General features: G+C 49.8%; 1 protein-coding gene across 1 annotated transcript in view; it reads left to right on the forward strand.

The window, feature by feature from the left end:
* The first annotated feature begins 1,587 nt into the window (after window positions 1-1,587).
* Window positions 1,588-14,440, forward strand: part of LOC149326847 (arylsulfatase I-like) — a 58,849-nt gene continuing 45,996 nt past the window's right edge. Inside the window, exon 1 of the mRNA XM_089564700.1 lies at window positions 1,588-1,741. Coding sequence (XP_089420826.1) covers window positions 1,588-1,741 — 154 coding nt within the window. The remainder of the gene's footprint in view (window positions 1,742-14,440) is intronic.

Genomic DNA, 14,440 nt, shown 5'->3' on the forward strand with positions numbered 1-14,440 from the left:
GCGCTGCCACCGTGGTACACTCTCCCCACTGTGTGTGACGTCACACTAACACGCCTCAGGAAAACCTGTACACCACACGACCATATAATACAAGAATATCTAGCACTACAACAAAAATACAGAAATTATACTGAATTTTATACTGATGGGTCCAAAACTCATGCTCATGTAGGAAGCGCAGTAACACAAGGAAAAAATAAAAATGCAGTACGACTGCCCTCATGTGCTACAGTGTTCACCGCTGAGTGTTATGCCATTTGTGTTGCGGTACAGAGAATAACAAATGAGAACATCAAAAACAGCATCATTTATACAGATTCACTGAGCGTCCTTACAGCATTAAACTCCAAAAATGCCTCGGAGCCACTGATAGGGAGCATCATACACAGTATATAAAAGGCACAGCACAAAAACATGTTATAAAATTCCGCTGGGTTCCCAGTCACGTTGGTACAATGGGACACGTTGGGACAATAAGAGAGCCGACATGTGTGCTGCACAAGCCAGAACCATGGAAATAAAACATGTGAATTTGCCTCCTAGGGATTACATGAAGTTAGTACGTAGAAAACTAAGAGCCAAATGGCAAGCTTCCTGGGAAAATGAAGGAAACAACATGCTGCATACTGTAAAGCCCATTTTAAAAGAATGGAAATCAAGCCGCCATAAAGAGCGTTTTATAGAAGTAATTTTATGTCGTTTACGCATAGGTCACACACATCACACATAGCTTCTTATTAACAAAAAAAGCCAAACCTGTGTGTGAAATGTGTGGTGAGGACCTCACGGTAATTCACATTTTAATTTCTTGTTCGCATCGCGAAGAACTTAGAAAAAATTTTACGGTATTTTACAATGCACACATTCCATTTTATCCTGCATTGCTTTTAGGCGAGCAAACACTTGTCGAGTTTTGGCTTTTTCGTAAGTTTCTAAAGAAAGCTAATGTTTTAAATCTATTATAATGTAACCTCTATACACTTAACATAACATCATGTAACCTTGTGTTTGGCGCATGATAGCCATAGTCGCTTATGCGCCATAAACCCCATATAACTAACTAATATTGTCACGGGTCGTTCAAGCGACGCGGATTGTGGGGACACTAGAGGACCAGGACTACAGGAGAGCAGGCGCCAGATACAGTTCAAGCGGTCGCGGCCGGGCTCACGAGCGATTTCCCAGCGAGCTTCTTCCTCTTTGCCGGCGATCGGCTCCCCGCTGGTTGAAGATGACGTTAAGTGGAAAATAACACACATGACATTGCTCTCCTCCCGAAAGGCGCATCGTCCCGATGCGCAGAGAAGCAAAATTAACGCTGAAAAACGCGTAAGGCGCGAAGAGTTAGGCCACGTGCTCCGAGCGGTCACAGTACGGTTTGAGGCGAGCGACGTGAACAACCTCGGAGGCAGGCGGGCGGCGGGACGCACGCGTTACTATCGGCAGCACTTCGTAATTTAACTCGCCTATACGGCCAATCACTTCGTACGGGCCAAAGTATCTTTTGAGTAGCTTCTCGCTAAGGCCACGGCGTCGAATTGGAGTCCACACCCACACGCGATCACCAGGATTGAATTGAACATCCCGATGGCCTTGGTTGTATTGCCGAGCATCGACTTGCTGGCGGGCTTGGATGCGAAGGCGGGCCAGCTGTCGGGCTTCTTCCGCATGTTGGGCGACGAGTTGAGCATCGGCGTGAGTGTAGACGTCTGGCTGGTGGGGCAGCATAGCGTCGAGCATGGTAGTGACTTCCCTGCCGTGCTCCAGGCATATTGGTGAAAATCCGGTAGTTTCTTGAACCGCGGTGTTATACGCAAAAGTGACGTAAGGTAACACTTCGTCCCAGGTTCGGTGCTCGATGTCTACATACATTCAGAGCATGTCAGCCAAGGTCTTGTTAAGGCGCTCGGTCAGCCCGTTTGTTTGCGGGTGGCATGCGGTAGTTTTGCGGTGAGCGGTATGGCTTCAGCTTAGTATCTGGGAAAGAAGTTGGGACACAAACGCGGCACCACGATCAGTGATAAGGACCTCTGGGGCACCGTGCCGAAGAACAACTGACTCGACGAAAAACTTAGCCACATCCGAAGCCGTTGATGACGGCAGAACACGTGATTCGGCATACCTCGTAAGGTAGTTCGTCGCAACTGCGATCCAGCGGTTCCCCGATCGCGACTGAGGAAAGGGTCCGAGTAGATCCATGCCAATTGGCTGGAACGGACTGAGCGGTGGCGTAATGGGGTGAAGGAGTCCCGTAGGCTTCATCGGAGGGGTCTTGCGCCGTTGACACTCGCGGCAGGTTCTTGTGTAATGGCGAACTGTCTTGTCAAGTTGTGGCCAATAATACTTCGACCGTATTCGCGCGAGCGTTCGACTGAACCCCAAATCTCCTGAGGAGGGGTCATCATGAGACGTTTCCATAATTTCGTCGCGTAGATCAGTGGGCACGACCAAAAGCCATGACCTCGGGCTCTCGGCAAAGTTGTCTCGGAGGCATAAATTAGGCAGTACGCGCACAAAAGGACGTGGAACTACGCCTCCTTGACCCTCCCAATGTGAGATCACGACGCGAAGTTCGGGGTCGAGTCGCTGCCGCGCAGCCATATCTACAGGACTTAGAGTACCTAGGAAGATGTCAAAGTCGTCCGTATCAGTAGGCGCAGATTCGAAGGGAGCGCGGGGGCAGGCAGTCAGCATCAGTGTGTCGGCGACCAGACTTTTAGACGATCGTAAAGTCGAATTCTTGCAGTCTGAGAGCCCACCACGCAAGTCGGCCTGCAGGGTCCCTTAGATTGGTCAACCAACACAGAGAGTGATGGCTTGAAATACAAGGTTTGACGAAATCTCGTCTGGTCGGGTGAATACATGTTAAAAATAAAAAAATAAAAAGGCACCGACCAAAAAGGTGTAGTCAATATGACAGGCGTTTCGACTTCCACGCGGAGTGATGGTCTGTGACCACCTGGGATGGGCGTCCGTACAGATAGTGTCGGAACTTTGTGATCGCCCAAATTACTGCGAGGAATTCTTTTTCGGTGGTCGAGTAATTGATTTCTGGCTTGGATAGAACACGACTGGCGTATGCGATGACACGCTCGGCGCCATTCTGATGCTGGATCAAGACGACCCCGAGACCCGTGTTACTAGCGTCAGTGTGGACCTCAGTCGCGGCGTCCTGATCAAAATGGCCTAGTACAGGGAAGCCTGCAGGCGCCGTTTCAGATGGTCAAATGCAATCTGCTCTTCATCAGACCACTGGAAGTGGACGGACTCTTTCGTGAGGCGAGTAAGCGGCGCGTCGATATCTGAAAAGTTGGGAACAAAGCGTCTGTAGTAAGCGCAGAGGCCCAGGAATCTCCGCACGGCGTTCTTGTCTGACGGCATCGGGAAGGAAGCGACGGCCACTGTTTTATCGGGATCAGGACGGACGCAATCGTGACTGACAACGTGACCCAGAAACTTCAGTTCGTCATAGCCAAACTGGTACTTCGTAGGCTTCAGGGTGAGGCCGGCGTTTCTGATAGCCTGCAGGACGGCTTTTAGGCGAACCAGGTGTTCATGAAACGTGCTTGAAAAAATGACGACGTCATCAAGGTAGACAAGGCATGTTTGCCATTTGAGGCCAGTGAGCACGGTGTCCATAACGCGCTGGAAGGTCGCTGGAGCTTTACAGAGTCCGAAGGGCATCACCTTGAACTCATAAAGTCCATCTGGAGTGACGAAAGCAGTCTTCTCTCTGTCGCGCCCATCCACTTCTATCTGCCAATACCCGCTTTTAAGGTCGATGGACGAAAAATAACGGGCATGGCGCAGGCGATCAAGAGCGTCATCGATGCGTGGAAGTGGATATACGTCCTTGTTCGTGACTCTGTTGAGGCGCCGGTAGTCAACACAGAAGCGAAGGGTGCCGTCTTTTTTCTTCACTAGCACCACCGGAGCAGCCCACGGGCTGTGAGATGGTTGGATAATGTCATCAGCCAACATTTCGCGCACTTGATGTTGTATGGTTTCACGTTCTTTCAACGAAACTTGATAAGGTGACTGACGAACAGGATGGACAGCGTCGTCGGTAATTTTTCTGTGCTTGGCTATTGGCGTCTGGCGAACCCCTGGTGACCCTATTGTCACATCGTACGGCGGCGACGAGCGACGGACGACGGAGGCGTACGTCACGGCGGGCGGTGCCGGAGGAGGGGTGACGGTGCAGCGAGGAGAAAGTGCGCGTTGCACTTCTTCTCGGTCGACCTCCGTGAAGGGGGACGAAGAGGAGCAAGTGGTGGGTGGCAGACACTTCTGGAGTTCCTCCCTAACAACTGCGCGGATGACCTCGCGTAGGTGCATGGCGTCGACGGGTAAGCCACCCGGGTAAAGCGCCGGGTGGTCAGCGCAAAGACTGGAAGCAGCAGAAACTCCAGCAAGCCGACGATAATGATCTGCTCTGGCTGCCAGGGCGCGCTCGATGTTAGTCGCCTCGGATATAAAGCCGGCCATGGTTGTGAGAGGATCCCGAATGAGACCGCCGAAAATGTCTGACTTCACTCCTCGCATATGAATGCGCACCTTCTTGTCCTCCGTGGCGCGGGGATCAGCTCGGGCACTAAGGCGCAACACGTCTTCGACGAAACTTGTGACGGTTTAATCGGGGCCCTGGAACCTGGTTTGCAGGAGGTCCTCTGCGCGTTGGCGGCGATGCTGGTTAGCAAAAGTGAGTCGCAGTTGTGCCTTGCAAGTATCCCACGACGTATGGGTGTGCTCGTGGTTCTCATACAAGTGACGGGCGGCGCCCTCAAGGCAAAAATACAAGTTTTGCAGGCAATGTTCCGCAGACTAGCCGTTGTAGCGGGCCACGCGTTCATAGTGCTGAAGCCAATCGTCGATATCTTCGGAGGCTTGACCACGGAACGGGAGAGCTGAACGAGGCGCGACAGGGACGTAAACCATGGCAGGCACGGGCGAAGAATCCGTCTGCTGGCCTTGGCTCACGGTAGACCGAGCCATGTGCACTGCCGGAACGGACCTTGTTGTAAGGTGCGGCAAGAGGCCGAATTCGGGGCCGAGTCCTTGAATTCGCCGGCTGGCACGTATCTCGGCCTCCTCAGCGGAGGGGCGGCGGCCCGGGCTGGGAATGGGACTCGGCGAATCGGGAGGTAGGGGATGACGTCGCATAAGACGGCACCTCCACCAGAATGTCAGGTGACAGGAGGTGACAGTATGCCTAATATGCTCGTGTTAAGGGCTATAACACCATCGGGGACTTCTTACGGACCTCCACTGAATACAGAAAACGCGGCCAAAACATGTCAGGGATGTTCGCGGCAGTTTACCACACTTCCTGTGGTTGTCGGCATGTCTTTTAAAGATTTCGCAATGATATTCCTTGTATGTTCATGTTGTCACTGTGAAATGATTTTAGTTGAACAGATTTGACGCTTAACTACCTTCTCGTGACGTAGAATCTGATTGCATGTCTCCAAAAAAGCCATTTCATTTTCAAGCAACGATAGTGAAGGCGTGCTGCCGCAGTTATCAGCCTTCTTGATAAAGAAAGCTTCCATGATTTTGTGCTGAAGCTTGTCAGTAGCGTAGCTTAGCAACTGCGTCTTATTGTACATTTGTTGACATCTGCATTTCTAGTAAACCAGTAATACCACCTTTTACTCGATTGAAGTGTTGTAGAGCTCTTTCATTCAAACATCGCCCTGTTTGGCAAATGCACAATTTTTTAGAAGCAATGGGAATACTTAAAACAATCTGGACAGATTTTTGTGATATTCGTGACGTGATTAGTATTGCGCGGCGCAGACTTCTTGTTATCATCGAATAAATTTTTGACTGCTTGCATGGGGCAGAACAAGGCGTTAACGTTGTATCGGTATTGATCAAAAACTGCTTGGCGATTCTAGACAACGGGCATTTTCCATCTTTGACGACGCTGTTGGCGACATTATCACGTCTTTTAAGGTCACTGAAGGAGGCTTAAAGTTCACGTACGAATTTCCATTCGTAAACAGCATAGTTTTATAAGTGAGAATTTCTTTCGTTGAGAACCACATCTATTGTATGTATAACGTTAGGTAACAAAATACCCTTCTGCCTTATAACAGCTCATACTCTAAAATACAAGGAAACCTGGGGTTGCTATGAATTGCATCTAAGCCGCCTTGGAAAAAAAAGAAACAAAATCGCCCACATATATTAAGCGATATTGTCAAATGAGGCCAAGCGGATACGCATGTCTGCTTTCCCTGCTGACAGTATTTCAGCTGTTTGCGGCAGTTTTCTGCAGAAAAGAAGGGAAAAGGAAAAAGAACAGCAGATAAAGAATAGGAACAGAACACTCAAGTCATTCCGTATCTGCATACAATATCCAAAGACCTTAAATATAGCCAGCCGATAAAACGTTGTTTGTTTTTTCTCCACCATGCAAGTTGTCAGATATGCCCGATAAGAATACGCCGTGCAATATTAATCACGTAACGAAGTTCACAAAAATCCGTCACGAAAGTAGTTTACAGTATTTCCCTGGCTTGTTAAAAAGTGCAGGTTGGCTTAACAGGCCGATGTGTTAATGAAAGAGCGCTACATTACTTAAATCTGATAAAAGGTGGTATTAGTGGCTATCTTGCTGTCCATTGCCGGAAAAACAAATGTCAACCCATCTACAATACGATGCAGTTTCTAAGCTACGATCATTGACGCTTTCTTTATCAAGAAGTCTAACTGGTTTGATTCACATCTGCTTAGGATGCATGTTTTGAACAAAAAACGCACCTTCTCTGTGTAGCCGTAACTTATTTTCATTAGTGAACTTTAGTGAATGTAGTTTTTGAACACATTTCTGTGAGGTTGTTTTAATCAGAGCTGGTGTTCACGAGAGAAGCCCGCGTCCTTCCATCCGCTTCACAAAAAAGCAGACAGCTAACAGTGAGCAGGTGGCAGCTTTTGCACGGCACATTAGTTGATTGGTCGAGAAAAAAACAGCCTCCCAAAGACTTATTTATGTAAATATGAGCCTTACGGCAGCTCCGAATCAGCAACCTATCTCGCAAGCTCCTCCAGTGGCTGTTGGAAACAGCCACTTGGCGGGGCAGTGGCACATTGCTTAACCGCTGCAGCGCTGCGACAGTAGTGGTATGAGGACTCCCCGCATTATATAAATCTATGAGAGTCTTTGCGTGGGAGGGATGTCGCATTGTACTCTTAAGGGTAGGTTAAGCGTCGTCAAATTTGTTCTGTCCTTTTCATCAACACATACCCGCAACTTGAATTCTAATTATGGCCTACAGCCGCTTCTTTGATTTTCCGCAGTGGCCAACTAGCTTGCGTTAGGAAACGCATACTATCGACAGCACTATAGGGTGATATTATTGCTTGAAGTTAATGACAAGATGATTCTGGGGCATGTTCACATGCCTGCAGTTTTATGATCGCTCCAGTACGAAAATGACCAGTGTGGCATTATTAAACAAATCCTTATCAAGATAGAGAATTGAGTATATTTCTGCACATAACCGATATATGCAGCCTTGTATATCCAGATGTACCCAATTCCCTATAAATTCGCATCTGGATTTAGGTCATCTGTGGCGGTAAATGTAAGTTTGGGCCATATATGGTCTGATCTACCCAATTCCTTGTCTATCTATATCTGGAAATTCGATCAGATCTGGTATTAAATGTAAATACAGCCCATATATATGGTCATATCTGTGCATTACCTTATATGTCCATATCTGAGCAGAAAAACAATATCTAGAACCATGCGTATATATGCACGTAAAAAGCGAGGTACGCCCCTTCCCTGCAAGTTCACATAACTCTCCTCGCATTGAAATGGTTGCAGCTAAAGCTTTGTCTTTGGGCTATTAGTTAAATATACACTGCTGTCATGGCAACTCTATCAATTACAGCTCATTAGTAAATCACAGGCGTCGCGCGAACTTAATAAACGACGCCGAATTGTCCGTTTCCTTCTGTATGACAGCCCTCCACTTTCGGCAGTTCCGGAACTTCTTTTCGCACCAGTGGTACGAAGTTGCGCAACTGCAGAAAGTGGGTCATTTACGTCCTCATTTATGCTGCAGACCACATTTACGTCGAGCATTTGCGAACAATGACTCTATGCGTGCCAGCCGGTTTACACGGCTGTTTCCGGTTATCGAGTGCAGCTGTTCCAAATACCATTAGCTCACCCGTCGATCGCTAAACATGCCGTAGTTGGCAACTTGCCGCGAAGGCCATCGTGGCATCAAGCGCTGCTGCTTTATTTGCAGCGCTCCGAAGCGGTATAGGGGTTAAATACAAAGCCATCGTCTGCTGAATCTAGCCACCGCGCATCGCCACAACTAGTGGTGAGGCTTGACGGTCCGGATTTGTAGAAGCTGTCAGCTGCTTTCGGGATCACACGATATCCTCCGTGCATCAGCGTTCGTAGTGCCCTCCGCGAGAGCCAAGCAGACATTTTACTATGAAGCGAAGCAGCCGGCCCACGCCACACAACTAGCGGGAGCTACACAATCATCAAAAAATGTTCCCGCCGAATCGACGAGATAGCAGACACGAACGTCGTTCGCAAACAGCGATTGTGGACACTTGCAGCACACTACAGTACTGAAACTTTACAAAGATTTTTTGAAGTTCTTTTTTTTTAGAAGATCTTTTAGAAGTTCTGCAATTTATAAAGATTTTTCAGGTAGAAGAGCGCTGTTTTCGGCACAACATTGTGTGCGGTGTAGCGCATCAGACTAGAGCTAGGACGCGCTAGCTAGAAGGATAGTTAACTAATACTGACTAGGGAACCTCTTTTACTGTGTGTCCTTATTAATTGAGAGGCGTGTAGCCATCCATAAGTAATATCCATGATGTAGCAATAGCGCAAATGGAACGCGAGGAACGGAAAGGAAACGACGCTGACAAGCGTCGACTCGCAACGGTGGTTTTTCGCGCTATTGTTACTTCATGGACGTTATCCAACTTGCACAACTTTCAGCTTTGCGACAGTAATATCCGCACCACTTTTTTAGAATTTCGAAAGCGCAGTTGCCCTCTGCGCTGTGGCCGAACAAATTTACGCTACATCCGGCCAAGATACATTCGTGCGAAAAGCAACCCCCCCCCCCCCCCCCCCAGTACAAGTAGCTCTGTGAAATAGCCGAAATGTGGTGGGCCACGGCGCCGAGAGTAACTGCCTTCTCGAAATTTTAAAAACTGATGTGGATGTTACCTACGGTCACCTACACGCTTCTCAATAAAGGGATTAGCATTAATAGCTAAAAGCTTAACAGCCGATATTAGTTACCAAGCCTACTAGTTAGCGCGTCTCAGGTGTATTTTGATGCGCTAGACTGTTCGTAATACTATGCCGAAAAAAGTGTTCTTCTTTCTCAAAAAGCGTATTTTTAAAAGTTGCTTAAGTTCTTAGGAGAAACTCCCTTTATTATTGTCGTGTAAAGCTCCTTTATCCCATAACTTTCGCGTAATATTTATGCCGATCCACAGTACCGGCTCCGTGATTTTGACGTTCGGCTGCTGATCTCGCCCGCGGCAGAGGATTTCGATTGATCGAGGCACAACACAAAAACACCAGTGCATTGTACGATGTCACTTGTAAGTAACCGAAGGCGGTTTAAATTGAACCGGAGCTCTCCTTCGTAGCGACCATCGATCATAGCCGATCTGTCGTTTGGTGTCTTTGTAAACCACGCAATTCGCAATGTTTGCAGCCGCTTAGACCGCGGCATCTCAACGAAACAAAAAGAAATGAAGGACACAAGTTCCGCCTTAAGGCTATGATGTGATAGCGTAAGAAGTTTATTCCCATATATACATAAGGTCGATCCGTACTTTACATTCATAGATGCCTGGAAGTCCGCATACCCCTCTGAGGGCAGTGGTGCAGCGGTTAAGCGACGCGCCACTGGCCTGCGATGGCAGGCGCTCCCAGCAGTGGGAGGGCACTATCCGATGGGCAGGTTGTGATGACTCCGTGGAAGGTCACGTGACCTTGTGGCCCTCCTGCCTCCTAGGTTGCTCCCTGGGCGCCACCTGCCAGAGCCAGGCTCGTGACTTTTCCCTCACACGCCGGACACGCAGACGCCTGGCTTTCTGGGCAACGAGGCCTCAAAACTCTCGCGCTACAAGAAAAACTTCCTCACAGTGCACCAACGTAGCAGAGCACATACTGGCCTCTTTGCCTTTCGCCTCTACCTGAATGCGGTCGTCGCGCACGGATTTCTCTCAGACGTCCTTGCGATTAGAAGCCAAACACCACATCCATTAACACCATTAAAGTTTCAAGGGACAAAATAGAAGCGGACCAACGTCAGGAATATCCGCGACGCTACGCCATCTGCTGTAATGCCTCGCTGCTTCGTCAGACAGTGTTTCACCACTTCTTCGACGGCACGGGGGAGACAGGAACGGCCCCGCGAGTGGGCAAGCGGGGCTCGCAAGAACGCACCAGGAAACACACACAAAACATAAGCTCGACATCACAAACATCAGTCTCGTTCATCGATCAGTTGTTATGTCTTGTTGCGATGCAGCACCAGTGTGCCCCTCCCTGCACATAGCATATTTCCGTGCAGTGCACGATGTCTGCCCAATAAGTCTTGTATAAAATTCGTTTTTAGGGCTCCGTTTCTAGGCGTTACACGTGCTTAAAGCGCGCAGAAGTGATGTCCACCTCCTGTCTTGGGCATTTTCTTGTTTCTCGGCTGAAATAAGATGCTGTGTATTGCGTGTACTTCGTGACTAGCCACACTGTGGTGACCGCATTAGAAAATACTTTACTGTTAAGCGACGACACACATGGGTAACCCACTGCGGTGGCTCAGTGGTTATGGTGCTCGAGGTGCGGGTTCGATACTAGCCATGACGGTGGCATTTCGATGGAGACGAAATGTTAGAGGTCCATGTACTGTGCGATGTCTGCGCACTTTAAAGAAACCCCGGTGGTCTAAACTATCTAGAGCCCTGCTCTACAGCGTCCCTCAGAGCTTTAGCAAAAAAAAAATTGGCTGTGGTTTAGCTGTGGTTAAACCTGTAGTGACGCGATAGCTACAGCTGGTCGAGTGTGTGAGCGCCAGCTCATCCCCGCGGACGGAGATCCTCCGCCGGAGGGCGAGCAACCCGAGCCGCCCATGGGAGGAGAGAGTGATGTGAGGAGAGGATGAGGAGGACGAGCGCTCGCGCGGCGCGAAAAGAAGAGACTCAGGTGTTGGACACGAAAGAAACAACACGGCCTCTTGTTAACCCAGAGCTCCTTTGTAACGGAAAGACGAATAAACGTCTTTTGAATTGTTTTAAGGATCCTAACAATTCAGAAGTGGGATAGAGTGAACGTTCGCCCGACCTTACGAAGTCAACCGGCAAGCCCCACCATGCCTATCACCCGCACCGGAGCATCTTCAACGGATATGGCAAACGAAGATGGCGGACGACCGAGCAACGATGGCGGGAACGACGACGCCGACGACTCAAGTGAAGGCGGATCCGACAACGTGGTGACAAGTGGAAACTTATCCCCGATACCTCCGTCAACGATTAACGTGGCGGAAATCCTGCAGGCCAGCGTTCAGGCCGCAGTGAGAGAAGCCATCAATGGAATTGCCTTGCTTCAGACGCAGCAAGCAGCGGCCACACCCATCATCGGCGCGGGAGAGACAGCTCGGTTAGTCCCATCGTTTGATCCTGTGTCATCCAGCTCTCCGACAGTAGACGCTTGGATAAGACGCGTGGACGACTTGGCACAAGTCTACCATTGGTCCGACTGGCTGACATCTGGCAACGCACTCTCGAGGTTGGAAGGGCCTGTGAAGACATGGTATGACTCCCTCTCTTCCGTCAACAAAACATGGCCGGAATGGAAAGAAGAAATTAAGCGCGCCTTCCCCACGACAGCGGGGTTCCAACGACTCCATCGAAAAATGCAGGAGCGACGACAAAAGCGCGGTGAGCCTATCGAGTGTTATTACTACGAGAAGCTCTCGAAAGCTCGTCGTTGCAACCTCACAGATGAAGATTGCATTCAATACCTCATCACGGGAATATACGATGACGACGTAACTAGAGCAGTGAGCATACGCACGTACGAGTCGCCGGAAGACCTTCTTCACTGCCTGAAATGCCTCGAAGAAAGATTGGGAAACACTGCCCCCAAAAGTTAAAAATCAAGTGGTCCCCCGAACCATTCTCGTTTCCCTGCATATGCCAACGCCTATGGCAACAAAAGCGAAGCAATGGCGTCGACCTTGAACACTACCGACCACAAGAACCTTTCTCCGAAGGCGAGGAGGAAGCCGCGATGAAATGAAAGAGGAGAGCCCCTCTGCTTCAACTGCAGCGAGTACGGTCATGTGTCCCTCAATTGCCCGACACCACCGCGAAAGGCGAGATGCAACGCTTGCGGACGAGTGGGCCACGGAGAAAAAGACTGCAGGGCATAAACGGAGAGAGGAGCGCGCGTCGCTCAGAACGTGTTGGGCTTTGACCTCTGAGCCGCTGAAGAGGCGAACGAAAAGTACTTTATGATGGCGAAAGCGAACGGCTGCGACATACGAGCATACGTCGATCTCGGTAGCCAATGCGTAACTCTGCGGGAGGAGGATGCCAACTGAATCGGAGTCGCTTACACGAAGTTGACCAAGCCGTTCACTATCGGGGGCTACGGGTCCGGACATGTGACACCGTGTGGGGAAACGAACATCACCCTCACGGTCGACCAAGCTACAGCGGACGTTCCCGTGCTGCTCGTGCCGGACGCGTCACAGTCCATACCCGTGCTAGCTTTCACCGAGCAACCACACGTCACGATTGTGAGGCGGAAGAACACAGTGCAAATTTTTGAGGAGCACAGGAACGAGGACAATAGAGGCGACAGCATTGAAATTCCGGAGCTCCCAGAACGACCTGTATGCCTATGGGCGAAGGAAACAACGGTTGTGCCCCCAAAATAAGCGGGTTTCGTTAAGCTCTACGCCACTGGTAGCGCACCACGCTCAGATGTCTTCGTGGACATGCAGCTCAGGTGCCAAGACGGTCGAGAGCATTGCATACCACGCTGTGTCCTCAGTGTGACGGGACCAACCAAACAGTAGTCCCTATAATGAACATTTGCAATCATGAACTGACCATCGAAGAGAACGAACGAGTCGCACGAGCGGAAATTTGCTACCCAGACGATGCATCGCCACGAGAGGGTGAGTCGGACACCAGCGTTGTCCAGCCCTTAATGATACCGAGCAAAGAAATTCAAGTAGGTCCTGGTGTTGCTCCTGAGGAACGTGAAAAGCTCGAACAGCTTATTTTTGAGTATCGGGACTGCTTCGCAACCACCGTTTCAGAGATTGGCTGCACAAATGCCGCTGAAATGAGCATTGAGCTAACAACGCTGGAGCCAGTGAAATTTCGTCCCTACCGACTCTCTCACGCCGAACGGGCACGCACAAAAAAAATGATTGAAGAACTAAAACAAACTGGCATTGTTGTCGACTCCAAATCGGATTATGCAAGTCCTCTCCTACTGGTGCGAAAAAAGACAGGGGAGCAACGAACTTGCGTGGACTACCGTGCCCTCAACCGTGTCACAAAAAAGGACCGGTATCCACTGCCTTTAATTGATGATCAACTGGACCGTCTGAGAGGGAAATGCTTCTTCACGAGCCTAGATCTTGCGTCAGGCTACTACCAAATTCCTATGGCCGCCGCGGTGGCTCAGCGGCTATGGTGCTCGGCTGCTGACCCAAAAGACGCGGGTTCGATCCCGGCCGCGGCGGCTAGAATTTCTTTGGAGGAGAAATTCTAGAGGCCCGTGTACTGTGCGATGTCAGTGCACGTTAAAGAACCCCAGGTGGTCGAAATTTCCGGAGCCCTTCACTACGGCGTCTCTCATAGCCTTAGTCGCTTTGGGACGTTAAACCCCATAAACCAAACCAACCAACCAAATTCCTATGACCGAGGAATCGAGACACAGGACTTCTTTCGTTACTCCAGACGGCTATTACGAATATGCTCGAATGCCATTTGGCCTGGCCAACGCACCGGCAGTGTTCCAGAGAATGATTAACGCTGTACTGGGTCCCCTACGACACACCGTGGCTCACGCCTACATGGATGACATCCTGTTGCCCACAGCGACCGTGGAAGAGAGGCTTGACCACCTGCGGATGCTTTTGGATGTCCTCCGTGGAGCGGGATTAACGCTGCGATTAAGCAAGTGCCGTTTCTTCTTCGAGAAAGTCGATTACCTTGGCTACGACATTTCTGCCAGAGGAGTGCGACCCGGAAGTTTAAAGTTCCAGAGCATCGCTGACTTTCCCGAACCTACGAACGTACACCAGGTGGCCTGCAAGGGCACCTTGTGTAACGAGGTGTTGGTGCTTGGCGCCACCACGGACCCTTAGCCCCCATACCGAAGCTGTCATCCGTACCGTGGCGATAGGTT

The sequence above is a fragment of the Amblyomma mixtum genome, chromosome 10 (genome assembly GCF_055824585.1).
Source record: "Amblyomma mixtum isolate Tamu chromosome 10, ASM5582458v1, whole genome shotgun sequence".
Taxonomy (NCBI): Eukaryota; Metazoa; Arthropoda; class Arachnida; order Ixodida; family Ixodidae; genus Amblyomma; species Amblyomma mixtum.